The sequence below is a fragment of the Oncorhynchus tshawytscha genome, linkage group LG09 (assembly GCF_018296145.1).
Source record: "Oncorhynchus tshawytscha isolate Ot180627B linkage group LG09, Otsh_v2.0, whole genome shotgun sequence".
In the NCBI taxonomy this organism is placed as follows: domain Eukaryota; kingdom Metazoa; phylum Chordata; class Actinopteri; order Salmoniformes; family Salmonidae; genus Oncorhynchus; species Oncorhynchus tshawytscha.
The window spans coordinates 43581306-43608805 of NC_056437.1; the positions used below are offsets into that span (position 1 = coordinate 43581306).

The following is a 27500-nucleotide window of genomic DNA, read 5'->3' on the forward strand; positions in this document are numbered from 1 at the left end:
TAATTAGCTTCTTGATATGCCACACCTGTCAGGTGGATGGATTATCTTGGCAAATGAGAAATGCCCACTAACAGGGATGTAAACAAATTTGTGCACAACATTTAAGATAAATAAGCTTTTTGTGCATATGGAACATTTTCTTATATTTCAGCTCATGAAACATGGGACCAACACTACATGTTGCGTTGATATTTTTGTTCAGTGATTTCATGGAGCATGGATTGTGCTTGCCTGTTAAACAAAATCTAATTGCGTAAAATTAAGTGGATGGTTATAAAACGTTTTATTGTAGGTCCTGAGTGTCACAGAGACGTCGACTAGAAGACATACCCGATTTCAAATCAATCCAAACTCCACCCTGATTATTTAACTCGGTATACCACACTGTATGATAATATTTTAATGTATCTGCACTCTATTGGGAGACAATATAAGCAATCTATTTGAATTTCCAGTCAAAACATACCAGTTCAACACAACCAAACAGTTCATACTTATTGGTTATGAGACAGTATTTTGGAACAAACTCAAAACAATGACCATACAAAAATACTGATATTAACAGCTGAGAACCTTCAGAGGTGGATCCTAACTTCCACTTCAGTCCAATTTTCACTTAGTCTCCCACTGACATCAATGCATCACTAAGTGACTGAAGTGGAAGTTAGGATTTGCACTTAGAGTGATCCATATTTTACCTTTATTTAACTAGGCAAGTCAGTAACACCAGCTGTAAAGACATGAATAAACTTTGCAAGTGATTACATTAGTTGAAGTTTATATGTCCACAAAAATGGAAATAAACTCCCTTTCCATTCATAACTAGTTAAGTAATTATTCTTCAAACCACCTTGTATAGACTTGTGCCAGTTAAGTTAAGGGAAGACAAACATGGTCTTTGCCCAAATGTATACAACTTTTATATTTTATTTACCCCTTTTCAATATGTGTTAAAAACAAACAAAAAATAGCATAGCACAAACAACTGAAAAGATCACAATTTACAATGATGAGAGGAAGAAGAACATTTGTCAAAATTCCATTTCTTCTTAAACGGTTGTGGTTTGTCAATGTATCAGAATCCAAAATAATTACAGCAGAAACAAACATGATTACAGGCTTTTAGGCCCTAGAGGGATTTCAGTCCTTCTGGTCCTTGCCTGTGTTTGAGGTGTTTGTTTAGTTCACCTCATACACTTAACTCTTGGGGCTAAGACTCTCGGGGCTAAGATGACTGTCAGTCGGGGGAAATTGAGATAAATTAAATGTAAATAACAGACAAACCACATCGGACAGGCCTATTTTTGAGACCCACATGAATAAACATTTAAGAATCATATCATAATAGGAGGCGAAACTAAACAAAAAAAAGCAACTTGTTATGTCCTTAAAACTCAACTAAAATGAATTTTAAAAAGTATATGTTACATAATACTTTTTAGCGGTTCGACATGATGTAGTAGGGTAGCCCATGCACTCTGTGCATCGCGTTTGTGGTTCCAGGTGAGAGAAAACACACAAAACATGCAACCTTGCCCTCGGATGCCAGAAAGCCCACTGCATCAAAACTTGAGCAGAAACGGAAGGAGGATGACCAGAAGTAGACAGGTGTAGGTGTGTACGTGTGTCCCCATCGAGCCGCTGTTCCCATCCTGCACTGCTCCGGGTCCTGTCATGGTGAAGGTGGAGGGCGGAGGAGAGGGAACAAAACATTTGGATGAGTTTGAGGCATTCAAGATTGGTTTTGCCCTTTCTCTTGCATAAACCTGTCGGATGGATATCACTATGTAAATCTTATGTTAACAAGTGATTCACTGCTCTAATACCTTCTCACCAACTCTTAACTCGCTGTCTGCTCAAGGAGAGGTGTGTCTCACTGATATTCGCAAATTTGTGTGGTAGTACAACAATATACAACTACATCCCCCTTTCCCCTAACGTCACCTACAGGTATCAGTACTGTTAATCTACTGGTTAGTATTTAATCATGTGTTGATCACATTTTTTTTAAATAATTAGTTTGTGGGTATTAGGTTAGGTTTTAAAGTGGATTCATTACAAACCTGCCGGTAATGCAAAGGTTTCAGAGGATGTCTTTTCTAACACAGATGAACTCAACAATAACACATTGGTTGACCCCTCTAAAAAGAGAGATTATATGAAAGAAGGCACTCAAAACATGTCAACAGAGCAGCTCACAAGCAAATGCTGCTCACATGCAAAATGATCTGAGTAATTGACACTCAGCACATAATAAACTACCCCCTGGGCCAAACGGTTGCTAGGTACCACACCTGGGTTCAAATACTATTTAGGGTATTTCTATTACTTTTAAAGACATTTGGAAGTAATTATTTAGATGTTTTTTATTTGAAAAGACAAGTAGTTGAATATAGGAATGTATTTGGAGATACACTCTGAAAGTCTTTGAAAATACTCAAATGCATCGACGCAAATATACTCCCATGCATTTAATCCAGGTATTTGGGAATAGTATTTGAAATAAATATTTGAAAATACATTCCAATAGTACGATATGTATAGGAAATTATTTTTAAAAAGTTTCAAATACTTCATTTAGAAGTAGTTGATTTGTGCCATATTATTTGAAAATACTCACACATACAAAATAATTATTTGAATAACAAACACAAATATATTTTACCCAGATCTATTAGGTAACCAATTCAAAAGAGGACATTATTGTTATTTTTAGTTCTGTTTACTTATTACCCGACATAGATACAGTGCCTTCAGAAGTGTATTCAAATGTGGATTTAATTGTCATTTTTGAACACTGACTTTTTGTGAATCCAAATTTTCTTGTGTTACAAATCAGTGAGAAATTTAGCTTTTGTTTAAGGGCATCAAGGAAAACGCTATGTCTGGAGCAAACACAACACATCTCAACACCCCAAGAACACCATCCCCACACTGAAGCATGGTGGTGGCAACAAAGAGACCACAGATAACCATGAAGGAGCTCATGCTGTGGGGATCAGTCAGGGACTGGAAACTGGTTAGAATTGAAGGAATGATGGATGGCGCTAAATACAGGGAACTTCTTGAGGGAAACCTGTTTCAGTCTTCCAGAGATTTGAGACTGGGACGGATGTTCACCTTCCAGCAGGACAATGACCCTAAGCATACTGCTAAAGCAACACTATAGCTGGAGCTGGAGCAGTTTATCCTTGAAGAATGGGCAAGAGACTTGCAACTGTAATTGCTGCAAAAGGTAAATATATTTAGCACCTTCAAAGTGGTAGACATGTTGTGTAAATCAAATGATTTAAAACCCCACAAAATAAATGTTGATTCCAGGTGGTAAGGCTAAAAAATAGGAAAAATGCCAAGGGGGTGAATACTTTCACAAGCTACTGTACATAAATACACATATTTTCAAATATTATTTTCCTTTATTATTTTCCACTAACCATACCACCCCTCCACTAATTGGAGTAAACTAATGAACAACAACACTTAGGCTTCTACTGTACATACTACATACATTGTATGGACACAATCTATTTTACGATAGTAAAATGTTGTTTGTTTTTACTTCTATCCTTCCGCTACCCTCAACCCCTCCCATCTAATTCTGAAGACCATCCAGTTTGATTTCTATATTTCATATATTTTTAAATGTGCTGTTTCACAAAAGTTCTGAACCTATATACCTTTTTACGGACACAGTATATTTTACATTAGTTATCTTGTTATTATTAGTTCCACCCTTCAGCTCCACTCAACCCCTCCCATCTATCTCTTAACACCATCCATATTGGATTTCTATATTCCATACATCTTTCAACAGTGCTGTGATGTTTCACAAAAGTTCTGAACATTTCTATTCTCATAGTTTCTACAGATTCTAAATAAAATATAAACATTATTGTTAAAAGTATTATTATATTATTGATTGATTGACTATGACTTTTCAAATCACCCAGTAGTGCCATCTTCAGAGTTAGTTCCAGGTAAATGTTGCAATTCTTCAGCCATTCCTGAACCTGCGACCAAAAACAAGCTACATATGGACAGTGATCTAATGTTTCTGTCTCTTCGCAGCAAAGTCTGCAGAGCTGAGATGGTTGTATAACCCATATATATATATATAACATTCTATTTGTTGCATGAATTATGTATTATAATTTACATCGAAAATTCAATGTTTTGAATCCGGCGTCGTTTTGCGTATCAGTTCATAAACCATGTGCCATGGAATCGATACATTGAAAATCTCTTCCCAACTATTTTGCAATCTTTATGGCACAGCTGTAATTTCTTTGGTCCTTAAATGAAACTGGTAGAATTTTTTATTTATCACAATTTTCTTTAACCAATTGGGCCGACAGACAAGTTCCTTACATTTCCCCCCTTCCATTTTCCTCTTCCATTTTTGTGGTAATGCTGCAATTAGTTGGTTGTAACTTCTGTTAGCTGCATGTGTGACATAACTCCAACAGTCCTATTTATGATACATTTACTGAAAAAACATCTTATACATTATCTTTTTGGGTTTAATCACAATATTGGTCAAATTATTTGTTCTGTCTTTTTTGATTAAACTTAAATTGCAACCACATTTCTATGACTTGTTTTAAAAATAGAGATATTTTGGATATTTGAATAAAGGGAAAAGGGCCATTTTTGAACATGGGGTGAGACATTCTTACTAATCCGCTAGAGAACCAGTTCAGATTTAAGTATAACTTTTGTATGACTGATACCTTTAGTGAGAGGTCTAATGCTTTAATATTGTCACGCCCTGACCTGAGTATTCTTTGTTTTCTTTATATATTTTGGTTAGGTTTGGTTGTGACGAGGGTGTTATGCGTGTTTTTGTCTCATCTAGGGTTTTGTATGTCTAGGTGTGTGTGGGACTAGTCTAGGCATATTGTAGGTCTATGGTGGCCTGGATTGGTTCCCAATCAGAGGCAGCTGTTTATCGTTGTCTCTGATTGGGGAACCTATTTAGGTTGCCATTTTCCAGTTTGGGTTTGTGGGTTATTATCTATGTTATGTTGCTTGTTAGCATAGTGGTTCTTTAGCAGTCACATTTGTTTTAGTGTACTTCGTGTTTTTTCCGTCTTTTCATTAAATCATGCATTCACACCACGCTGCGCTTTGGTCTACTCAATACGACGATCGTGACAAATATTTAATCATTTCTGCGCCCCAAACTCATGACATAAATAGGCATGTTTACTTTTGTCTGTCTTGCCGTTCTAAATAAAATTGAATATTTTTTTGCTCATATAATTAAAAAAACAGGTCGCTAGGATATGACTAAAGAGTTAATGTGACTTTTTCACAAATAGACAGGTATTTTCCGTTCCATGATAGCAAGATCTTATCTATTTTTGTTAACTTTCTATTAAAATGTATTGTAGTGAGATCATTTTTTTTATTTTGGGATATGTATACAGAGTATGTCCACATCACCGTCAGACCATTTTATTGGTAAACTACACAATAATGTAAAAGTTTACAATTGGCTCATTCATCCCCCTCCTCTCCCCTGTAACTATTCCCCAGGTCGTTGCTGCAAATGAGAACGTGTTCTCAGTTAACTTACCTGGTAAAATAACGGATAAATAAATCAAATAAATATATTTTTGTGATCCAGAGAGCCTATGGATTTCTAACCAGTTTTTCACATTGTCTGTCTGTAATTGTGTAATGACTTGGTGCTACCCATCTTGGCCAGGACAGAGGATAGATTTAAAATCTCAATGAGCCCTTCCTGGTTAAATAAAGGTTACATTTGTAATTTTTTTGTAAACATACTGAGACAGAGGGGTGCTGTTTCTCTCGCTCAGATGCTTTAACTGAAACTGATGAGTCTTTCTGTCGGCTCGCGTCTTGTTCAAATATATGATCAATATTTCATTTGGATGGGCAAGGAGGTATGGTAGGGGGGCCAGGGCCCCTAAGGCCCACCCATAACACCCTCGTCACCAGTATATAGTCAAATAATGTTTAGTACTGTTTTGTCACCAGTATATAATAACAGTAAAGTACAATCACCAGTTTATTAGGTACACCACCCTGTTTACAAAAATGGATTGCTCCTACAGACAGTGAGTCATGAGGCTGTGACTTGCTATATAAAGCAGGCAGACAGGCATTGAGGTATTCAGTTACTGTTCGATTGAACATTAGAAGAAGCAAAATGAGTGACCTAAACGAATTTGAGCATGGTATGATTGGTTGCCAGGCACACCGGATCCAGTATCTCTGAAACGGATGCCCTACTGGGCTTTTTACACACAACAGTGTCTAGAGTTTCCTGAGAAAACATGCAGCCAGCGGCAGTCCTGTTGGCAAAAACAACTCATTGATGAGTGAGGTCGAAGGAGAATGGCAATACCTGTGTAATCTAACAGGAGGGCCGCAAACAGAAAAATAATGGCACAGTACAACAGTGGTGTGCAGATCGACATCTTGGGGCGCACAACTTCTTGATCCTTGTTATTGCAGCACACGACCACACTGGGTTCCACTCCTATTAGCTAAAAACAAGAAGGGCACGCGATTCCCAATACTAGACAGTTGAGTGGGAAAAAAATTGCCTGGTTTGACGAATCACGGTTCCTGTTGCATCATGCTGATGGCAGAGATTTGGCAAAGATTTGGCATGACCAGCATAAGTTCCTGGACTCATACTGCCGGGTGTCAATGGAACAGGATGGTGGTGGTGGTGTATCACCATCCAATCTGCAGCAACTGTGTGATGCCAACTGTGTGATGCCATCAGGTCTTATTTGACCAACATCCCTGTGGAGCATTTCCGACTTGTATCCATGGCCTGAATAATTCAGGCTATTCGAGATGCAAATGGTGGTCTGACCCGGTACTAGATATTTACTATGTACCTAATAAACTGTGTATAGAACTGTTTTGTCATCAGTATTTAATAACAATAATGTATAGGACTGTTTTGTCACCCGAATGTCATGTTGTATCCATCATGTACTGCATAAAAAATATGGTGCCATAAGGTCTGGGATTTTATTCACCTAGAGTGGGAACAAGACTTGTTCATTTAGAGACAAAATGTAGAATTATTGATTTGCTCTTAATTAACGTTAAGAATTTAATCCAGGCCAGACAACAACAATCCAGGCCAAAGTAGAGCAGTCCTCGAACTCCATAAACTAATGCCCTTGACAAGCATCCAAGTGCTTGGAACACTTATCATATTGTATATGATTTGGTACAAGTTTTCTTTCCCTAGGGGGCGAAAGAGGTACAATTCTTGAGACAATTGTCACAGCTATTGTGTTATGTCCCCTTTCAAGATGAAATGTTTAATCTCAGTAATGATCTTTGTGCAAAGCTCATATTGAATGTGAATTTATACTGTATTTCGGAGGTGATGAGATGATCTATATAATAAGGCTTATATGAGTTAAACATATTTCCATTCTTTGGCCTTGCAGGGTCGTATGGTTCAGAGGGGCTTTCGAAATCCCCAAAATATTGGACCACATGGGGCATTATTGAGAGAGAGAGAGGGACGAAATGATTGCAGTTTTTTTAAACTTTGAAGCCGAGTAACACAATGATTTCTAATTTCCTTTGGATTTTCTTGGAGTTCACCAGCTATTCTATTGGGACATCTATCCAATTATGCTGCCACAGTAGATTATTCCTAAACCTGCATGTGGATAATTACAATAATATTGCCGCTTTCCCCCCACAATCCAAATCAAAGCAAGTAATACATCTCTGAAGAGGGGCGCCACAGTTAATGATCCAGTTTCACTTATATTCCAAACATCTGTCTAATTAATACAATGACGTTGACCACACATCAAATCAATCATTCAAATGTGCATTGCTAACACATTGCTAAGAGGTCAGGTGTAGGGCTTCACTATAGTAGTAACGTTCATTACAAGTATTAGTTACAACTAACTAGAGGGAAGTTCAGAATGGAAAAGAACACATGGCATTGATTTAAAAAAATGGGAATTAGGAATGTGCCTCTGTGATTCCTATAAAGACACCATTCCACAACCAGACAGACAAATTATTTAACAAATTATCACAACAGCTTTAACACATACAACACAAATGATAGTTTTAGGACAGATAGATACTTACACAGCAGATGAAGCACATGCAAAATAAAATGAAGCCATGCCACATAGTGAGGCGGTTAGGCGGTTGAAATAAGAAAAACAAAACAGAGTTAGCAAAACATTTAAAAAAGGTACAGAGTTTTTCATTTACCATTTCCACAGTGATTTTACTGACTTACTTTCTCCCCATCCGGCCCTCTTCCAGGAAATGTCACTTGTCTGACATACATTTTTAACTTGTTATCAATATTAATGAATTGAATTAGAAGCTAATAAAGTTTTCATGAGTAGCCCAGTAACCTTCTGACAATCTCATTTTGTCATGCACTGCTCAAACATTATCTGGCCCCTTCCAATGGCAGAAACATATTCCTCCTGTCACCTCAGAATTAGCAATGAGTGCCACTCCAGTGATATTGGCATCTAATCAGTTTGTTGTCAATGTGAAAATGGCAATGTTTAAGATGCGTTGTTAGAATTCTGTTAGCGCATCAGAGAGGTGAGCGTGAGTAGAAAAGCATGCTCATGCTGAATACCGGTACTAACCTTGCACTAGTGTTGAGCTAGTAGGCTCAATAACCTCTACACCAGAAGAACAGACCACAGCAAAATATATAAAACAAACAAAAAGCAAACAATCACTGACAATGTTACCTTAATGTGAACAATGAGAAAGTCAAGCTGGTGAATATGTTTTTAGCTTTGTGGGTGCAGTATTAAAGGCATACAGTGATGTGAAAGGTGTTGCTGTTAACCTAAATCATTATGATAATGTTGAGTTAAATTAAGGCACAGATTCCCAGACTTACATGGAACCAAAACCGGCTGCTCGCGTGCACCATCGTGCATACATTTATTTTGTTCCCGCACACCAAACGCAATCACGACATGCAGGTTAAAATATCAAGTCAAACTCTAAACAAATCACATTAATTTGGGGACAGGTTGAAAAGCACTAAACATTTATGGCAATTTAGCTAGCTAGCTTGCACTTGCTAGCTAATTTGTCCTATTCAGCTAGCTTGCTGTTGCTAGCTAATTTGTCCTGGGACATAATCATAGAGTTTTTATTTTACCTGAAATGCACAAGGTCCTCTACTCCGACAATAAATCCACACATAAAATGGTCAACCAAATCATTTCTAGTAATCTCTCCTTCTTCCAGGCTTTTTCTTCTCTTGACTTTATATTGTGATTGGCAACATTCATAAATTAGGTGCATTACCACCACTGACCTCGTTCGTCTTTCAGTCACCCACGTGGCTATAGCCAATGAGGAGATGGCACGTGGGTACCTGCTTCTATAAACCAATGAGGAGATGGGAGAGGCAGGACTTCCACCTCAATCTGCGTTACAAATAGAACTGACTTCTATTTTAGCCTTTGGCAACGCAGACCCTCATTGACGCGCGCGAGAGCAAGACAGCTAAAGCTAAAGACAAATGAGTTAGCAAGTTCAAGCTGGCTAGCTAAATTGCCATAAATGTTTAACGCTTTTCAATCTGTCCCCAAATGAATATAATTGGTTCAGAGTTTGTTTTGATATTTTAACCTGCGTGTTGTGATCACTTTTGGTGTTGTGGGACAAAATACATTTATGCACGATGGTGCACGCGCGCAGCCGGTTTGGGTTCCGTGTTAGTCATGCACTGTTTAGAAATAACACAAGTAAGAAATATTCAGTATACTTTATTATAACTTTCATGAATAGGAATTCATAAATCATTTCTAAACAAATAATAAATAAACATTTCAACATTTGTAAACATTCATAATAAACATTTATAAAATGTTAAAAAATTTACGAAGCATTTAGAAGCATGTATAATGGCTTATTCATGAAAGTTATTATAAAGTGTTACCTACACAACATTCTCATTTTTTGCACCTGAATGGCATAATGTACTCACCATACAGGACAAAGCTTGCGTTGGAGCTGCCGAGTTTGTTGATGGCGATGCACGTGTAGTTGCCGTAGTCTGCCTCTGAGATGTTTAAGAAGGTCAGCTTGGAGAGCTGCCCGGCGTCCTCGATCTCCATGCCATCTAAACCATTGAAGATCCTTGAGAGAGAAGGAAACAGCTCTGTAGTCAGTGAAAACATTTATGAATTTATTTGACCAATTTGAAATGCATATAGAGCTGCCTCAGCCATGCAAGTTAAACAATACACAAAACGTCCTTGTAGGGAAGACTCTCGCTCGCTCTCTCTCATATATATATATATATATGCTCAAAAAAATAAAGGGAACACTTAAACAACACAATGTAACTCCAAGTCAATCACACTTCTGTGAAATCAAACTGTCCACTTAGGAAGCAACACTGATTGACAATAAATTTCACATGCTGTTATGCAAATGGAATAGATGACAGGTGGAAATTATAGGGAATTAGCAAGACACCTCCAAGAAAGGAGTGGTTCTGCAGGTGGTGACCACAGACCACTTCTCAGTTCCTATGCTTCCTGGCTGATGTTTTGGTCACTTTTGAATGCTGGCAGTGCTTTCACTCTAGTGGTAGCATGAGACAGAGTCTACAACCCACACAAGTGGCTCAGGTAGTGCAGCTCATCCAGGATGTCACATCAATGCGAGCTGTGGCAAGAAGGTTTGCTGTGTCTGTCAGCGTAGTGTCCAGAGCATGGAGGCGCTACCAGGAGACAGGCCAGTACATCAGGAGACATGGAGGAGGCCGTAGGAGGGAAACAACCCAGCAGCAGGAGCGCTACCTCCGCCTTTGTGCAAGGAGGAGCAGGAGGAGCACTGCCAAAGCCCTGCAAAATAACCTCCAGTAGGCCACAAATGTGCATGTGTCTGCTCAAACGACTCCATGAGGGTGGTATGAGGGCCCGACATCCACAGGTGGGGGTTGTGCTTACAGCCCAACACCGTGCTGTACGTTTGGCATTTGCCAGAGAACACCAAGATTGGCAAATTCGCCACTGGCGCCATGTGCTCTTCACAGATGAAAGCAGGTTCACACTGAACACATGTGACAGACGTGACAGTCTGGAGACGCCGTGTAGAACGTTCTGCTGCCTGCAACATCCTCCAGCATGACCGATTTGGTGGTGGGTCAGTCATGGTGTGGGGTGGCATTTCTTTGGGGGGCCACACAGCCCTCCATGTGCTCGCCAGAGATAGCCTGACTGCCATTAGATAACGAGATGAGATCCTCAGACCCCTTGTGAGACCATATGCTGGTGCGGTTGGCCCTGGGTTGCTCCTAATGCAAGACAATGCTAGACCTCATGTGGCTGGAGTGTGTCAGCAGTTCCTGCAAGAGGAAGGCATTGATGCTATGGACTGGCCCTCCCGTTCCCCAGACCTGAATCCAATTGAGCACATCTGGGACATCATGTCTCACTCCATCCACCAACGCCACGTTGCACCACAGACTGTCCAGGAGTTGGCGGATGCTTTAGTCCAGGTCTGGGAGGAGACCATCCGCCACCTCATCAGGAGCATGCCCAGGCATTGTAGGGAGGTCATACAGGCACGTGGAAGCCACACACACTACTGAGCCTCATTTTGACTTGTTTTAAGGACCTTACATCAAAGTCAGCCTGTAGTGTGGTTTTCCACTTTAATTTTGAGTGTGACTCCAAATCCAGACCTCCATGGGTTGATAAATTTGATTTCCATTGATAATCTTTGTGTGATTTTGTTGTCAGCAAATTCAACTATGTAAAGAAAAAAGTATTTAATAAGAATATTTCATTCATTCAGATCTAGGATGTGTTATTTTAGTGTTCCCTTTATTTCTTTGAGCAGTGTATATATATATATACATATATATATATATGCTGATGACCCAATGACCTTTCTTGAAAATCAACTTCCAGGATAATCTAAAACCCTGCATAAAGCATAGATTCCACATGTTTGCAAACATGCACAACAATTTACCTTCTGTCGTCTCGATACCACTCAAAGTCCGCCTTGGGCACCGCATCCACTTCACACTCCAGCACCCCTCTCTGGCCAAGGGTCACGCCAACGTCTCTGCCCTCTGACACACTGGGGGCATCTACGGGCACACGAGGGCACTCATGGGATCAGGATGCCAGAGAGGGAGTCAAGGTTAGGGCTGTGGCGGTCACAAAATGTCGTCAGCCGGTGATTGTCGAGTGGTCTCACTGTAATTGACCATTAATTAACATAAACACATTTAGAATATCCTGGCTTCCACTACAAGCCACTGATGCAGACATTTGGAGCATCTACATTTTTAAAAAGTCAAATAAATCCATGTAATATAGCCTACTCCTTCACAATAAATCCATTATTTATTATAGACAGATCTAAAGAAGCATGATTTGAAGAAAATGTTGTCTATTTCAATAGAACAGAATAGCATACTCTGAGTTGTCCTTATGTTAGGTCCTTATGTGGCTATACCAAATGGCTGTGGGCTACACTAGTTCATTTAGCAGACAAGACTTGCTTAACCTTTCTGGGATAGGGGGCAGCATTTTCACTTTTGGATGAATAGCGTGCCCAGAGTGAACTGCCTCCTACTCTGTCCCAGATGCTAATATATGCATATTATTAGTAGTATTGGATAGAAAAAACTCTGATGTTTCTAAAACTGTTTGAATGATGTCTTTGAGAATAACAGGACTCATATGGCAGGCGAAAACCTGAGAAAAATCTAACCAGGAAGTGGGACATCTGAGGTTTGTAGTTTTTCAAAGCTTGGCCTACCGAAAACACATTGAGATATGGATGAGGTTGCACTTCCTAGGGCTTCCACTAGATGTCTACCATATTTAGAAACTGGTTTGAGGATTCTACTATAAAGGGGGGGCTCATGAGACCTCTGAGTCAGTGGTCTGGCAGAGAGCCTTGGTCTCATGACGCGCGCTCCTGACAGAGTTAACTCTCGTTCCAGTGCTTTTTCTGTAGACAAAGGAATTCTCTGGTTGGAACATTATTGATTTTTTATGTTAAAAACATCTAACAATTGATTCCATACATCTTTCTAAAGGACTGTAACGGAACCTTTCGAGTTTTTGTCTGGATGAAGTGCCTGCGCCTCATGAAGATGGTTTACTGGGCTGAACACGTTAACAACAAGTGGCTATTTGGACATATATGATGGATATGATGCATATATATGACTTTATGGAATAAATCAGTCATTTATTGTCGAACTGGGATTCCTGGGAGTCAACATTTCACTGTAAAGCCTATTTGAAATCGGACACTGTGGTGGGATTAACAACAAGATCGCCTTTAAAACTGGAAAAGATACATGTATGTTTCAGGAGTTTTAATTATGAGATTACTGTTGTTTTGAATTTGGCACCCTGCACTTTCACTGGCTGTTGTCATTTCGATCCCGCTAACGTGATTGCAGCCCTAAGAAGTTTTAACTTCTTGACGCTACCCATCCCTGTCGCGGGATCATTTTTGTCAGCAACCACTGAATAGCATAGCGCAACAGTCAAATAAAATTACAAAAAAATATTCATATTCATGAAATCACAAGTGCAATATTGCAAAACACAGTTTAGCCTTTTGTTAATCCACCTGTCGTCTCAGATTTTGAAATGATGCTTTACAGCGAAAGCAATCCAAGCGTTTGTGTAAATTTATCGATAGCCTAGCATAGCATTATGTACACTTAGCATCAGGAAGCTTGGTCACGAAAATCAGAAAAGCAATCAAATGAACCGTTTACCTTTGATGATCTTCGGATGTTTTCACTCACGAGACTCCCAGTTACACAACAAATGTTCGTTTGCTACATAAAGATTATTTTTATACCCAAAATACCGACGTTTGTTTGTCGCGTTATGTTCAGAAATGCACAGGAAAGAGCGTTCACGACAACGCAGACGGAAATTCCAAATTGTCTTCATAATGTCCACAGAAACATGTCAAATGTGTTTTATAATCATTCCTCAGGTAGTTTTTAAAATATATATTTGATAATATATCAACCGAGTGTGTAGGTTTCTCAATAACAGCGGGAGGAACAATGGCGGCTTTACTCTGTAGCGCAAAAACTCCCTCCGAGAGCCCCCACCTATCCACTTACGCAATGTGATCTTTCACGCTCATTTTTCAAAATAAAAGCCTGAAACTATGTCTAAAGACTGTTGACACCTTAGGGAAGCCAGTGAAAAGGGAATCTGGTTGATATCCCTTTAAATGGAGGATAGGTATGCATAGGAACAGAAGGGTTTCAAAATAAGAGGCACTTCCTGATTGGATTTTCCTCCGGGTTTCGCCTGCAATATCAGTTTTGTTATACTCACAGACAATATTTTGACAGTTTTGGAAACTTTAGAGTGTTTTCTATCCTAATCTGTCAATCCTAATTTCTATCCTAATCTGGGGCGGCAGGGTAGCCTACTGGTTAGAGCGTTGGACTAGTAACCGAAAGGTTTCATGTTCAAATTCTCGAGCTGACAAGGTACAAATCTATCGTTCTGCCCCTGAACAGGCAGTTAACCCACTGTTCCTAGGCCGTCATAGAAAATAAGAATTTCTTCTTAACTGACTTGCCTAGTTAAATAAAGGTAAAATTATATGCATATTCTAGCATCTGGTCCTGAGAAATAGGCCCTTTACTTTGGGAACATTATTTTTCCAAACATAAAAATAGTGCCCCCTAGCTTCAAGAGAACAATCCTGTCAAAGTGTTTATTATTTTCTTATTTTGTGACGTCATTAAGGATGGTACAACTAAATAACTGTATCTCTGAAGGCGTACACATTCAAGTTCTCATGGTAGTATCTAAATGTTGTATAAAATATATACTTTTGTGTAGATAGCAATGTGATTTTAGCCTTCTAACTGAGATAATGGCTTTTTATATAAACTTGTGCCCTGAACGCTCCTTTTGGCCAGAGTGCTTAAAAGGACTCGCTAACAAAATTTACATTAAACCAAAACATGCCGGGTTACTGATGGCATGTAAAGTGGTCGGGATCTGAACGCTGAATAATCAACCATTGAGATCAGACAGTGTGGGGCAGTGGCTACACAGCTGAAAATGGTGAGACCCTAAGATCAGCGTGACAGACAGCATGAGCTAAACATTACGAAATGGTTGGAACCTATGAAAGACTAGATCAGAACATTCACAGTCTGTAGCTTTGCATGTAAAGTAGTCTAGGAAATTTGACCAAAGGCGAGGGGGAAGAACAGATCCCTCTGACCACCATGTGGTACACCTGAAGTATCTAGTCTAATGAACACCCCAAGATGAGAAAAGCTCCACAACAAAGGACAAACCACCTCTGGTGGACAAACTAGAGTCTTACTACATCCCTTGATAACTTCACCATAGCACCCATCGAGTTCAACAGAGAGACGACATCTACGCTGTCACACCTGCTCCCGCACCCCTTCTCTGGCTCTCTCTGGCACCAGGTGGCCCATCATTGCGCACACCTGTCAACATCATTACACACATTAGTGCTTCTTTGGACTCACCTGGACACCATCACTTATCGATTGCCTCAGTTTCATACCGTGTCAGCATTAATGTTGTTTTGTTCCCCCTGTCCAGAAGCTGTCCTTGTTTTGTTTCATGTTGATAATTGATTAAATATTCACTCCCTGTACTTGCTTCTCGTCTCCCAGCATCTGTCCTCACAGAATGCTGACAGCACAATATTAGAAGCATCAGGGAGTTTTTTGTTTTTTGTTGGTGATGTTGGGTCCAGGTGCTGCTGCCGAAGGAACCAGGGGTTCCTCAGCTGGCTCATCAGGCTTCCATGCCTTAGCTGGCTCGATAGGTTTTCTTTCCTCGGTTAGCTCTGCAGGCTCCCATCACACGTCATACCTCAGCCGGCTCGTCGGGCTCCCACGCCACAGTCGGCTCGTCGGGCTCCCACACCTTGGTCGGCCAGTCAGTCTCGCCCAGGTGGGACGCCAGGTGACGCCCCTTCGGGCGTCATGTCATTTTATTCCCCCTGTCCAGACGCAGTCCTTGTTTTGTTTCATGACGGTTATTTATTAAATATTCACTCCAATACTTGCTTCTCGTCTCCTAGCGGCTGTCCTCACATATGCGTAAATATTTACATTGCATTTATTTTCCGAATGAGCGGTCGTTCATGTGCAAAGTATTCATATTCCCGTGAGCGTAGCTCCAAATGTATGTACGGTAAGTTGACTCTCTTTGTCTCGCCCTCTCCTTACCTACCCCTCCCATCCCATTGTGTAACCAAACGGTCATGCTTTTGTTAGTCCACTAGGGACCTGTTTTAATTATATTAAGTTAGTAATCGACAACCTAAACCGTGTGTGTTTATGTATTTCTGTGTGATTACTTAGTTAGTTAGTAAATAAATAATTAAGCCAATTTGTGTATTGCTGATTCATCAATAAGGTTAGGGTTTGTGCAGATATCCAAGAAATATGCGACGTTCAGAATGAGACTGATGAGGTACTTATTAATAATTTACTGTTCAAATCAAATTGTATTAGTCACATGCACCGAATACAACAGGTAGACCTTACAGTTGCTTACTTACGAGACCCTAACCGACAGTGCAGTTTCAAAAAATATTGATAAGAATAAGAGATGAAAGTAACAAGTAATTAAAGAGGTGCAGTAAGAAATAACAATATATACAGGGGGGTGCCGGTAACAGAGTCAATGTGCGGGGGCACTGGTTAGTTGAGGTAGTATGTACATGTAGGTAGAGTTATTAAAGTGACTATGCATAGATGACAACAGAGTGGCAGTGGTGTGGAGAGGGGAAGGGGGGAAATGTGAAAAGTCTGGGGAGCCATTTAACTAGATGTTCAGGAGTCTTATGGCTTGGGGGTAGAAGCTGTTTAGAAGCCTCATGGACCAAGACTTGGTAATCCGGTACCACTTGCCGTGCGGTAGCAGAGAGAACAGTCTATGACTAGGGTGGCTGGAGTCTTTGACAATTTTCAGGGCCTTCTTCTGACAGCACCTGGATGGCAGGAAGCTTGGCCCCGGTGATGTACTGGGCCGTTCGCACTACCCACTGGAGTGCCTTGTGGTCGGAGGCCGAGCAGTTGCCTGAGGAGGCAGTGATGCAACCAGTCAGGATGCTGTCGATGGTGCAGCTGTAGAACCTTTTGAGGATCTGAGGACCCATGCCAAATCTTTTCGGTCTCCTGGAAGGGAATAGGTTTTGTTGTGACCCCTTTACGACTGTCTTGGTGTGCTTGGACCATGTTAGTTTGTTGGTGATGTGGACACCAAGGAACTTGAATCTCTCAACCTGCTCCACTGCAGACCCGTCGATGAGAATGGGGGCATGCTTGGCCCTCTTTTTCCTGTTGTCCACAATCATCTCCTTTGTCTTGATCACGTTGAGGGAGAGGTTGTTGTCCTGGCACCACACGCCAGGTCACTGACCTCCCTATAGGCTGTCTCGTTGTTGTCATTGATCAGGTATTCCACTGTTGTGTCATCGGCAAAATTAATGATGGTGTTGGAGTCGTGCCTGGCCGTGCAGTTATTAGTGAACAGGGTGTACAGGAGGGTGCTGAGCACGCACCCCTGAGGGGCCCCTGTGTTGAGGATGTGTTGTTACCTAACCTTACCACCTGCGGGTGGCCCGTCAGGAAGTCCAGGAACCAGTTGCAGAGGGAGGTGTTTAGTCCCAGGGTCCTTAGCTTATTGATTGGGGCGGCAGGTAGCCTTGTGGTTAGAGTGCTGGACCAGTAACCGGAAAGTTGCAAGATCAAATCCCCGAGCTGACAAGGTACAATCTGTCATTCTGTCCCTGAAGATGGTACTGTTCCTAGGCCGTCATTGAAAAGAAGAGTTTGTTCTTAAATGACTTGCCTAATTAAATAAATGTAAAATAAAATAAAAAGCAAAAAAATTGAACGCTGAGCTGTAGTCAATGAATAGCATTCTCATATAGGTGTGACATCTGTCCAGGTGGGAAAGGGCATTGTGGAGTGCAATAGAGACTGCATCATCTGTGGATCTGTTCGGGCGGTATGCACATTGGAGTGGGTCTAGGGTTTCTGGGATGACGGTGTTGATGTGTGTCATGACCAGCCTTTCAAAGCACTTCATGTCTACAGATCGGTAGTCATTTAGGACAGGTTACCTTTGTGTTCTTGGCAAAGGCACTATGATTGTCTGCTTGAAACATGTTGGTATTACAGACTCAGACAGGGAGGGGTTGAAAATGTCAGTGAAGACACTTGCCAGTTGGTCAGCACATGGTCGCAGTACACGTCCTGGTAATCTGTCTGGTCCTGCGGCCTTGTGAAAGTTGACCTGTCTAAAGGTCTTACTCACATTGGCTGCGGAGAGCGTGATCACACAGTCTTCCGGTACAGCTGGTGCTGTTTGCAGGCCTTGCCACATCCAACGAGCGTCAGAGCTGGTGTAGTGCGATTCAATCTTTGTCTTGTATTGATGCTTTGCCTTTTTGATGGTTCGTCGGAGGGCATTTATTATAAGCTTCCGGGTTAGTCCCGGTCCTTGAAAGTGGCAGCTCTAGCCTTTAGCTCAGTGCAGATGCTGCCTGCAATCCATGGTTTCTGGTTGGGGTATGTATTGTACGTACGGTCACTGTGGGGACAACGTCCTCGATGCACTTATTGATGAAGCCAGTGACAGATGTGGTGTACTGCTCAATGCCATTGGAGGAATCCCGGAACATATTCCAGTCTGTGCTCGCAAAACAGTCCTGAAGCTTAGCATCTGCTTCATCTGACCACTTTTTTGTTGATCTAGTCACTGGTATTTCCTGGTTGAATTTTTGTTTGTACGCAGGAATCAGGAGGATATAATTATGGTCAGATTTGCCAAATGGAGAGCGAGGGATGCATCTCTGTGTGTGGAGTATAGATGGTCCAGAGTTCTTTTCCCTGTGGTTGCACATTTAACATGTTGATAGAAATGAGGTAAAACTGATTTAAGTTTCCTTGCATTAAAGTCCCCGGCTACTAGGATTGCCACCTCTGGGTGAGACTTTTCTTGTTTGCTTATTGCGGAATACAGCTCATTCAATGCTATATTGGTGCTAGCCTCTGACTGTGGTGGTATGTAAACAGCTACAAAGAATATAGAGGAAAACCTCTCTGGGTAGGTAATGTGGTCTGCAGCTTAGCATGAGAAACTCTACCTCAGGCGAGCAATGACTCGAGACTTCCTTAGATATCGTGCACCAGCTGTTGTTTACAAAATGACATAGACTGCCGCCCCTTGTCTTACCAGACACTGCTGTTCTATCCTGCTGGTATATCATATAACCAGCCAGCTGTATGTTGATATTGTTGTCGTTCAGGCACGACTCTGTGAAGCATAAGATGTTACAGTTTTTAATGTCCCATTGGTAGTTTAATCCTCCCAATGACCCAATGTCCATTTTATTGTCCAAAGATTGCATGTTTGCGAGCAGATTTGAGGGAGTGGGGGTTTATATGATTGCCTCCTATTCCTCAGAAGGCAGCCCGCCCTCCAGCCTCACTTTCTCTGCCTCTTCACGCAGATCACTGGGGTCTGGCCTGTTCCCGAGGGAGCCGTGTATCCTCCGCCTCGGGCTCGTCTAAGTTATTTTCGGCCATAAGAGATGGTAGCAGCAACATTATGTACAAAATAGTAAAAAATAAGTTACAAACAATGCAGATAAACGAACAAAAAACACAATCGGTTGGGGGCACGTAAAACGTCTGCCTTCTGCTCTGGCGCAATTTTACTGTTATTGATGTCATAGATATATACCTTTAGAGTTTAGAGTTTAAGTCAGGAGATAGTAACTTGGAAAACAACTTTTCCAGTAGTGCCCCAAATTCATAATGAGTTAATTGTTACATGATTAACTTAATTGAGTAGCAATTAAACATAGTAGTTAATTATTCATTAAATAACAGTCATCACATTAATGATAGTCACGGCACGACAAGTTGGTTTGGTTTATATGTTTTGAATTTCAATATACTTTATGGCTGCATGATGAGACTTGAATGATGATTTGAAAAAAGTCGCTTGAAAAGCATGAGCTCTGCTTTGTTTTTTTGCGCAGGCTGTACAAACTCCAATAGTCTCTCATTCACAATTTGACAAGCACTTGATAGTGCCTCGAATTTCACGGCGTCATCCCCTTTGAAAATGTCATATACTAATGCACCCTAAAAAAATTGCCGCCTTTTGCAGCATGGAGTGCTGTGTTGTGCCCTTCTACCTGAGTGTGCTGCACCTCTCGCTCACATGGCTCTCCATCACATGATTGGGTCTTTCCCACAGGCTACAAGTGAAGACAGACACATCTGGAGCGCAACTGTGCACATGCTCATTCAATTCCGAGGTGCAAATACATATTCCAAACATAGTCTGGGACAGTTGTGGAATGCAATAGATTCCAAATTAATATAATCACTAGCAATCCCCCAAAAAATGTACGCAATGTGGCTGATACAACAGATCAGTACATTTATCTTAAAATGTTGATAAACTATTTAGCTATTTCTTCACATTATAAGCGCAGCAATGCGCACATGGCAGTAGGCTATAAGAGGGAATGTTTTATTTGCGGAAAACGCCATTATAGAAAGTGACTGCAAATGTGATAATGCATGTAAATGCTTTTATTTGAAATTTGAAATTTTATGGTGAAAATTATCGTCCCAAAACTTGAAACTCATGCGCTGCTTATGTATGCCAGTTAGGCTCTAAACCCCTTGTAAAGCGGATTAATGTGCTTATTTGGCCACTTTAGTTGTGACACAAATCTTATCAACACATATAAGCCTATGGGCTAGGCTACATGTGGTGTGCGACTATGATTCGAAGGCTGTTTCTTATGCTGGGTATCATTCACAAGTGATAATATATACAGTTGGAGTCATTAAAACTCCTTTTCCAACCACTCCATACATTTCTTTTTAACAAACTATTGTTTTGGCAAGTCGGCTAGGACATCTACTTTGTGCATGACACAAGTAATTTTGTGTACAGACAGATTATTTCATTTATAATTCACTGTATCACAATTCCAGTGGGTCAGAAGTTTATATACACTAAGTTGACTGTGCCTTTAAACAGCTTGAAAATTCCAGAAAATTATGTCATGGCTTTAGAACTTCTGATAGACTAATTTCCATCATTTGAGTCAATTGGAGGTGTACCTGTGGATGTATTTCAAGGCCTAACTTCAAACTCAGTCCATCTTTGCTTGACATCATGGGAAAAACAAAAAAATCAGCCAAGACCTCAGCAAAAATAATTGTAGACCTCCACAAGTCTGGTTCATCCTAGGGAGCAATTTCCAAATGCCTGAAGGTACCACGTTCATCTGTACAAACAATAGTACGCAAGTATAAACACTATGTACTTTGGTGCGAAAAGTGCAGATCAATCCCAGAACAACAGCAAAGGACCGTGTAAAGATGCTGGAGGAAACAGGTACAAAAGTATCTATATCCACAGTAAAATGAGTCCTATGTCGACATAACCTGAAGGGCCGCTCAGCAAGGAAGAAGCCACTGCTCCAAACCCGCCATAAAAAAACAGACTACGGTTTGCAACTGCACATGGGGACAAAGATCATACTTTTTGGAGAAATGTCCTCTGCTCTGATGAAACATATATCGAACTGTTTGGCCATAATGACAATCGTTATGTTTGGAGGAAAAAGGGGGAGGCTTGCAAGTCGAAGAACACCATCCCAACCTTGAAGCACGGGGGTGGCAGCATCATGTTGTGGGGGTGCTTTGCTGCAGGAGGGACTGGTGCACTTCACAAAATAGATAGGCATCATGAGGTAGGACAATTATGTGGTTATATTGAAGCAACATCTCAAGACATCAGTCAGGAAGTTAAAGCTTGGTCGCAAATGGACAACAACCCCAAACATACTTCCAAAGTTGTAGCAAAATGGCTTAAGGACATTAAAGTCAAGGTATTGGAGTGGCCATCACAAAGCCCTGACCTCAATCCCATAGAACATTTTTGGGCAGAAGTGAAAAAGCGTGTGCGAGCAAGGAGGCCTATAAACCTGAATCTGTTACACCAGCTCTGTCAGGAGGAATGGGCCAAAATTCACCAAACTTATTGTGGGAATCTTGTGGAAGGCTACCCAAACTGTTTGACTCAAGTTAAACTATTTAAAGGCAATACTACCAAATCAAATCAAATCAAATCAAATTTTATTTGTCACATACACATGGTTAGCAGATGTTAATGCGAGTGTAGCGAAATGCTTGTGCTTCTAGTTCCGACAATGCAGTAATAACGAACAAGTAATCTCACTAACAATTCCAAAAAAACTACTGTCTTATACACAGTGTAAGGGGATAAAGAATATGTACATAAGGATATATGAATGAATGAGTGATGGTACAGAGCAGCATAGGCAAGATACAGTAGATGATATCGAGTACAGTATATACATATGAGATAAGTATGTAAACCAAGTGGCATAGTTAAAGTGGCTAGTGATACATGTATTACATAAGGATGCAGTCGATGATATAGAGTACAGTATCAACGTATGCATATGAGATTAACAATGTAGGGTAAGTAACATTATATAAGGTAGCATTGTTTAAAGTGGCTAGTGATATATTTACATCATTTCCCATCAATTCCCATGATTAAAGTGGCTGGAGTGGAGTCAGTGTCATTGACAGTGTGTTGGCAGTAGCCACTCAATGTTAGTGGTGGCTGTTTAACAGTCTGATGGCCTTGAGATAGAAGCTGTTTTTCAGTCTCTCGGTCCCAGCTTTGATGCACCTGTACTGACCTCGCCTTCTGGATGACAGCGGGGTGAACAGGCAGTGGCTCGGGTGGTTGATGTCCTTGATGATCTTTATGGCCTTCCTGTAGCATCGGGTGGTGTAGGTGTCCTGGAGGGCAGGTAGTTTGCCCCGGTGATGCGTTGTGCAGACCTCACTACCCTCTGGAGAGCCTTACGGTTGAGGGCGGTGCAGTTGCCATACCAGGCGGTGATACAGCCCGCCAGGATGCTCTCGATTGTGCATCTGTAGAAGTTTGTGAGTGCTTTTGGTGACAAGCCGAATTTCTTCAGCCTCCTGAGGTTGAAGAGGCGCTGCTGCGCCTTCCTCACGATGCTGTCTGTGTGAGTGGACCAATTCAGTTTGTCTGTGATGTGTATGCCGAGGAACTTAAAACTTGCTACCCTCTCCACTACTGTTCCATCGATGTGGATGGGGGTGTTCCCTCTGCTGTTTCCTGAAGTCCACAATCATCTCCTTAGTTTTGTTGACGTTGAGTGTGAGGTTATTTTCCTGACACCACACTCCGAGGGCCCTCACCTCCTCCCTGTAGGCCATCTCGTCATTGTTGGTAATCAAGCCTACCACTGTTGTGTCGTCCGCAAACTTGATGATTGAGTTGGAGGCGTGCATGGCCACGCAGTCATGGGTGAACAGGGAGTACAGGAGAGGGCTCAGAACGCACCCTTGTGGGGCCCCAGTGTTGAGGATCAGCGGGGAGGAGATGTTGTTGCCTACCCTCACCACCTGGGGGCGGCCCGTCAGGAAGTCCAGTACCCAGTTGCACAGGGCGGGGTCGAGACCCAGGGTCTCGAGCTTGATGACGAGCTTGGAGGGTACTATGGTGTTGAATGCCGAGCTGTAGTCGATGAACAGCATTCTCACATAGGTATTCCTCTTGTCCAGATGGGTTAGGGCAGTGTGCAGTGTGGTTGAGATTGCATCGTCTGTGGACCTATTTGGGCGGTAAGCAAATTGGAGTGGGTCAAGGGTGTCAGGTAGGGTGGAGGTGATATGGTCCTTGACTAGTCTCTCGAAGCACTTCATGATGACGGATGTGAGTGCTACGGGGCGGTAGTCGTTTAGCTCAGTTACCTTAGCTTTCTTGGGAACAGGAACAATGGTGGCCCTCTTGAAGCATGTGGGAACAGCAGACTGGTATAGGGATTGATTGAATATGTCCGTAAACACACCGGCCAGCTGGTCTGCGCATGCTCTGAGGGCGCGGCTGGGGATGCCGTCTGGGCCTGCAGCCTTGCGAGGGTTAACACGTTTAAATGTCTTACTCACTTCGGCTGCAGTGAAGGAGAGACCGCATGTTTCCGTTGCAGGCCGTGTCAGTGGCACTGTATTGTCCTCAAAGCGGGCAAAAAGTTATTTAGTCTGCCTGGGAGCAAGACATCCTGGTCCGTGACTGGGCTGGGTTTCTTCCTGTAGTCCGTGATTGACTGTAGACCCTGCCACATGCCTCTTGTGTCTGAGCCGTTGAATTGAGATTCTACTTTGTCTCTGTACTGGCGCTTAGCTTGTTTGATAGCCTTGCGGAGGGAATAGCTGCACTGTTTGTATTCAGTCATGTCACCAGACACCTTGCCCTGATTAAAAGCAGTGGTTCGTGCCTTCAGTTTCACACGAATGCTGCCATCAATCCATGGTTTCTGGTTAGGGAATGATTTAATCGTTGCTATGGGAACGACATCTTCAACGCACGTTCTAATGAACTCGCACACCGTATCAGCGTATTCGTCAATGTTGTTGTCTGACGCAATACGAAACATCTCCCAGTCCACGTGATGGAAGCAGTCTTGGAGTGTGGAGTCAGCTTGGTCAGACCAGCGTTGGACAGACCTCAGCGTGGGAGCTTCTTGTTTTAGTTTCTGTCTGTAGGCAGGGATCAACAAAATGGAGTCGTGGTCAGCTTTTCCGAAAGGGGGCGGGGCAGGGCCTTATATGCGTCGCGGAAGTTAGAGTAACAATGATGCCAGGGTCTTTCCACCCCTGGTTGCGCAATCGATATGCTGATAAAATTTAGGGAGTCTTGTTTTCAGATTAGCCTTGTTAAAATCCCCAGCTACAATGAATGCAGCCTCCGGATAAATCGTTTCCAGTTTGCAGAGAGTTAAATAAAGTTCGTTCAGAGCCATCGATGTGTCTGCTTGGGGGGGGATATATACGGCTGTGATTATAATCGAAGAGAATTCTCTTGGTAGATAATGCGGTCTACATTTGATTGTGAGGAATTCTAAATCAGGTGAACAGAAGGATTTGAGTTCCTGTGTGTTTCTTTCATCACACCATGTCACGTTGGCCATAAGGCATACGCCCCCGCCCGTCTTCTTACCAGAAAGATGTTTGTTTCTGTCTCTCCAGTGAGCCATGTTTCCGTGAAGCAGAGAACGTTACAGTCTCTGATGTCCCTCTGGAATGCTACCCTTGCTCGGATTTCATCAACCTTGTTGTCAAGAGACTGGACATTGGCAAGAAGAATGCTAGGGAGTGGTGCACGGTGTGCCCGTCTCCGGAGTCTGACCAGAAGACCGCTTCGTTTCCCTCTTTTTCTGAGGCGTTTTTTTTTTGGTCGCTGCATGTGATCCACACACTGGTTGTAAGGCAGAACACAGGATCCGCATCGCGAAAAACATATTCTTGGTCGTACTGATGGTGAGTTGACGCTGATCTTATATTCAGTAGTTCTTCTCGGCTGTATGTAATGAAACCTAAGATGACCTGGGGTACTAGTGTAAGAAATAACACGTAAAAAAACAAAAAACTGCATAGTTTCCTAGGAACGCGAAGCGAGGCGGCCTTCTCTGTCGGCACCGGAAGTACTCTCCAAATACTAATTTAATGTATGTAAACTTCTGACCAACTGGCAATGTGATGAAATAAATAAAAGCTGAAATAAATAATTACACTATACTATATCATTCTCTCTACTATTATTTTGACATTTCACATTCTTAATAAAATAAAGTGGTGGTCCTAACTGACCGAAGACAGGGAATTTTTTACTAGGATTAAATGTCAGGAATTGTGAACAACAGTTTAAATGTATTTAGCTAAGGTGGATGTAAACTTCTGACTTCAGCTGTAATTCACAAGTGATATTATTGTCACCCATCAGACTATTCTGGATTTAATCTCGTCTTTACATATAACAAATAATGTGTGAATTTGTATTTATTTAGAATGGACCATTGTCATGCACTTGTCTCGAAATGGGGGCAGCGGAAAAACATTTCTTATATGCACTTAAATAGCGGGTGGATGATTTATTTTCATGCCAGCCAGATAAACCATATTCCTGTTGTAAAGATTAGCAATGTGCTTAATATTAGGGCAGTTAAGAAATAAATATAGTTGGTTTACATTTGCATTGATATCAGAGTGATTAGAGGGACAATACAGTATTGAGTACCAGGCAGGTAGCAAGTTTGGTAGGCTACTAATGACCATGAGCAGCAACAGATCTTGAAGAAGCCTAATTACCATGACTAAACGGTCACTTGGAATTTGACTGCCTTCATGACTCGTGACCGCTGAGGTGGAGGTAATACGGTCACCGTAACAGCCCTAGTCAATGTATCACCTGGGGTCATGTGTAAATACAATTGGAATCAAGTTGAATTGTGATTCTTTGGAGAACAAATTTGTAAATGCAGTGGCGTTTAATTGAGCTGGTACTTCAGAGCATGTGGGCTGCATTCCAAGTATAGCACAGTTCATGTTATAATTATTAGAATAAACCCAATTAACTGAAACCACATCACATCCCTGTTATACCCCATCTATTTCCCCTATCATTTGTAGTATGCATACTTCGCAATGCTTTTATTTGACTTTATTAGGTTACTGAGTCACACTACATATTTGTATGTAGGGTAGAATAATTTTCAACGTGCAACAAATACCGTAATCCATAATTGTCCAATAAGACATGATGCATAGCATGCATAACCTCTTTTCCAACTTCTTCTGATGAACTGCAACAAAATAAAGCTAAACACAAACTGAGCTTCATCCAGAAGCGGTCCGCCCACATGTGCGTTAGGGGCAGCGGCCCAATGGTTAATAGTCAATAAAAAAAATATATAATATATATATATAGTGAAAAAAAATTGAATATATTTATATATACTGTAATTCATAGATTATGTTTGAAATGCTCATAAAAGTTTGGTAAATGTGTACATTTTCCTGTAAAAAAAAGATATTGTTCAAAAACAAGTTGTTACTACACTCCTTCCAGTGACTGCCAGCTGCTCCGCGGGCGCATAGTCCATGCAAAAATTGGATTGGATTGTTTTTTCAGCTATTTGCTATCAGTGGGAACCGCCCCAATGAAATCGCAGGATTTCATAACATAAATTATAAAGGAAATAGACGATCCTAGGGACCTCAAAAGTGCGCTCAGTCAGAAATGATGGGTCTGATCTAGTATCCTTCCCAATGACTCTCTCGCGCCAGACAGCTTACTTCCACACTAGAGACTAGAAGGTACTGATGCTGCTAAAGCAAACAGATAATTATAATTAACTTGTAAATAAATTATCATTAACAGTCATGGAAGCCTGGGACCTGATAAACCGGACATCTACATTCGACAAGAGTCAAAGGACAGAGGGATACACTAGATAGAACCTTCTCATTGCGGATCTGGTAGGACAAAAAAGCATTACTGTGGCTGGCCAATTGTATTGTTCATCAG

At 41.4% G+C, this 27500-nt stretch overlaps 1 protein-coding gene across 5 annotated transcripts in view; it reads right to left on the reverse strand.

Annotated features, from left to right (window-relative positions):
- Positions 1 to 264: 264 nt before the first annotated feature.
- The window catches only part of LOC112258000 (opioid-binding protein/cell adhesion molecule-like), a 545358-nt gene continuing 518122 nt past the window's right edge, over positions 265 to 27500 (reverse strand). For 2 of the 5 annotated variants that reach the window (XM_024432028.2, XM_024432027.2), the window contains 5 exons: positions 12001 to 12121; positions 10001 to 10152; positions 8637 to 8672; positions 2064 to 2141; positions 265 to 1669 (listed from right to left, as the gene is read on the reverse strand). In XM_024432028.2, coding sequence (XP_024287796.1) covers positions 1563 to 1669; positions 2064 to 2141; positions 8637 to 8672; positions 10001 to 10152; positions 12001 to 12121 — 494 coding nt within the window. In that variant the 3' untranslated portion in view covers positions 265 to 1562. The remainder of the gene's footprint in view (positions 1670 to 2063; positions 2142 to 8636; positions 8673 to 10000; positions 10153 to 12000; positions 12122 to 27500) is intronic. The other 3 variants (XM_024432029.2, XM_024432031.2, XM_024432030.2) reach the window with 3 other exon arrangements.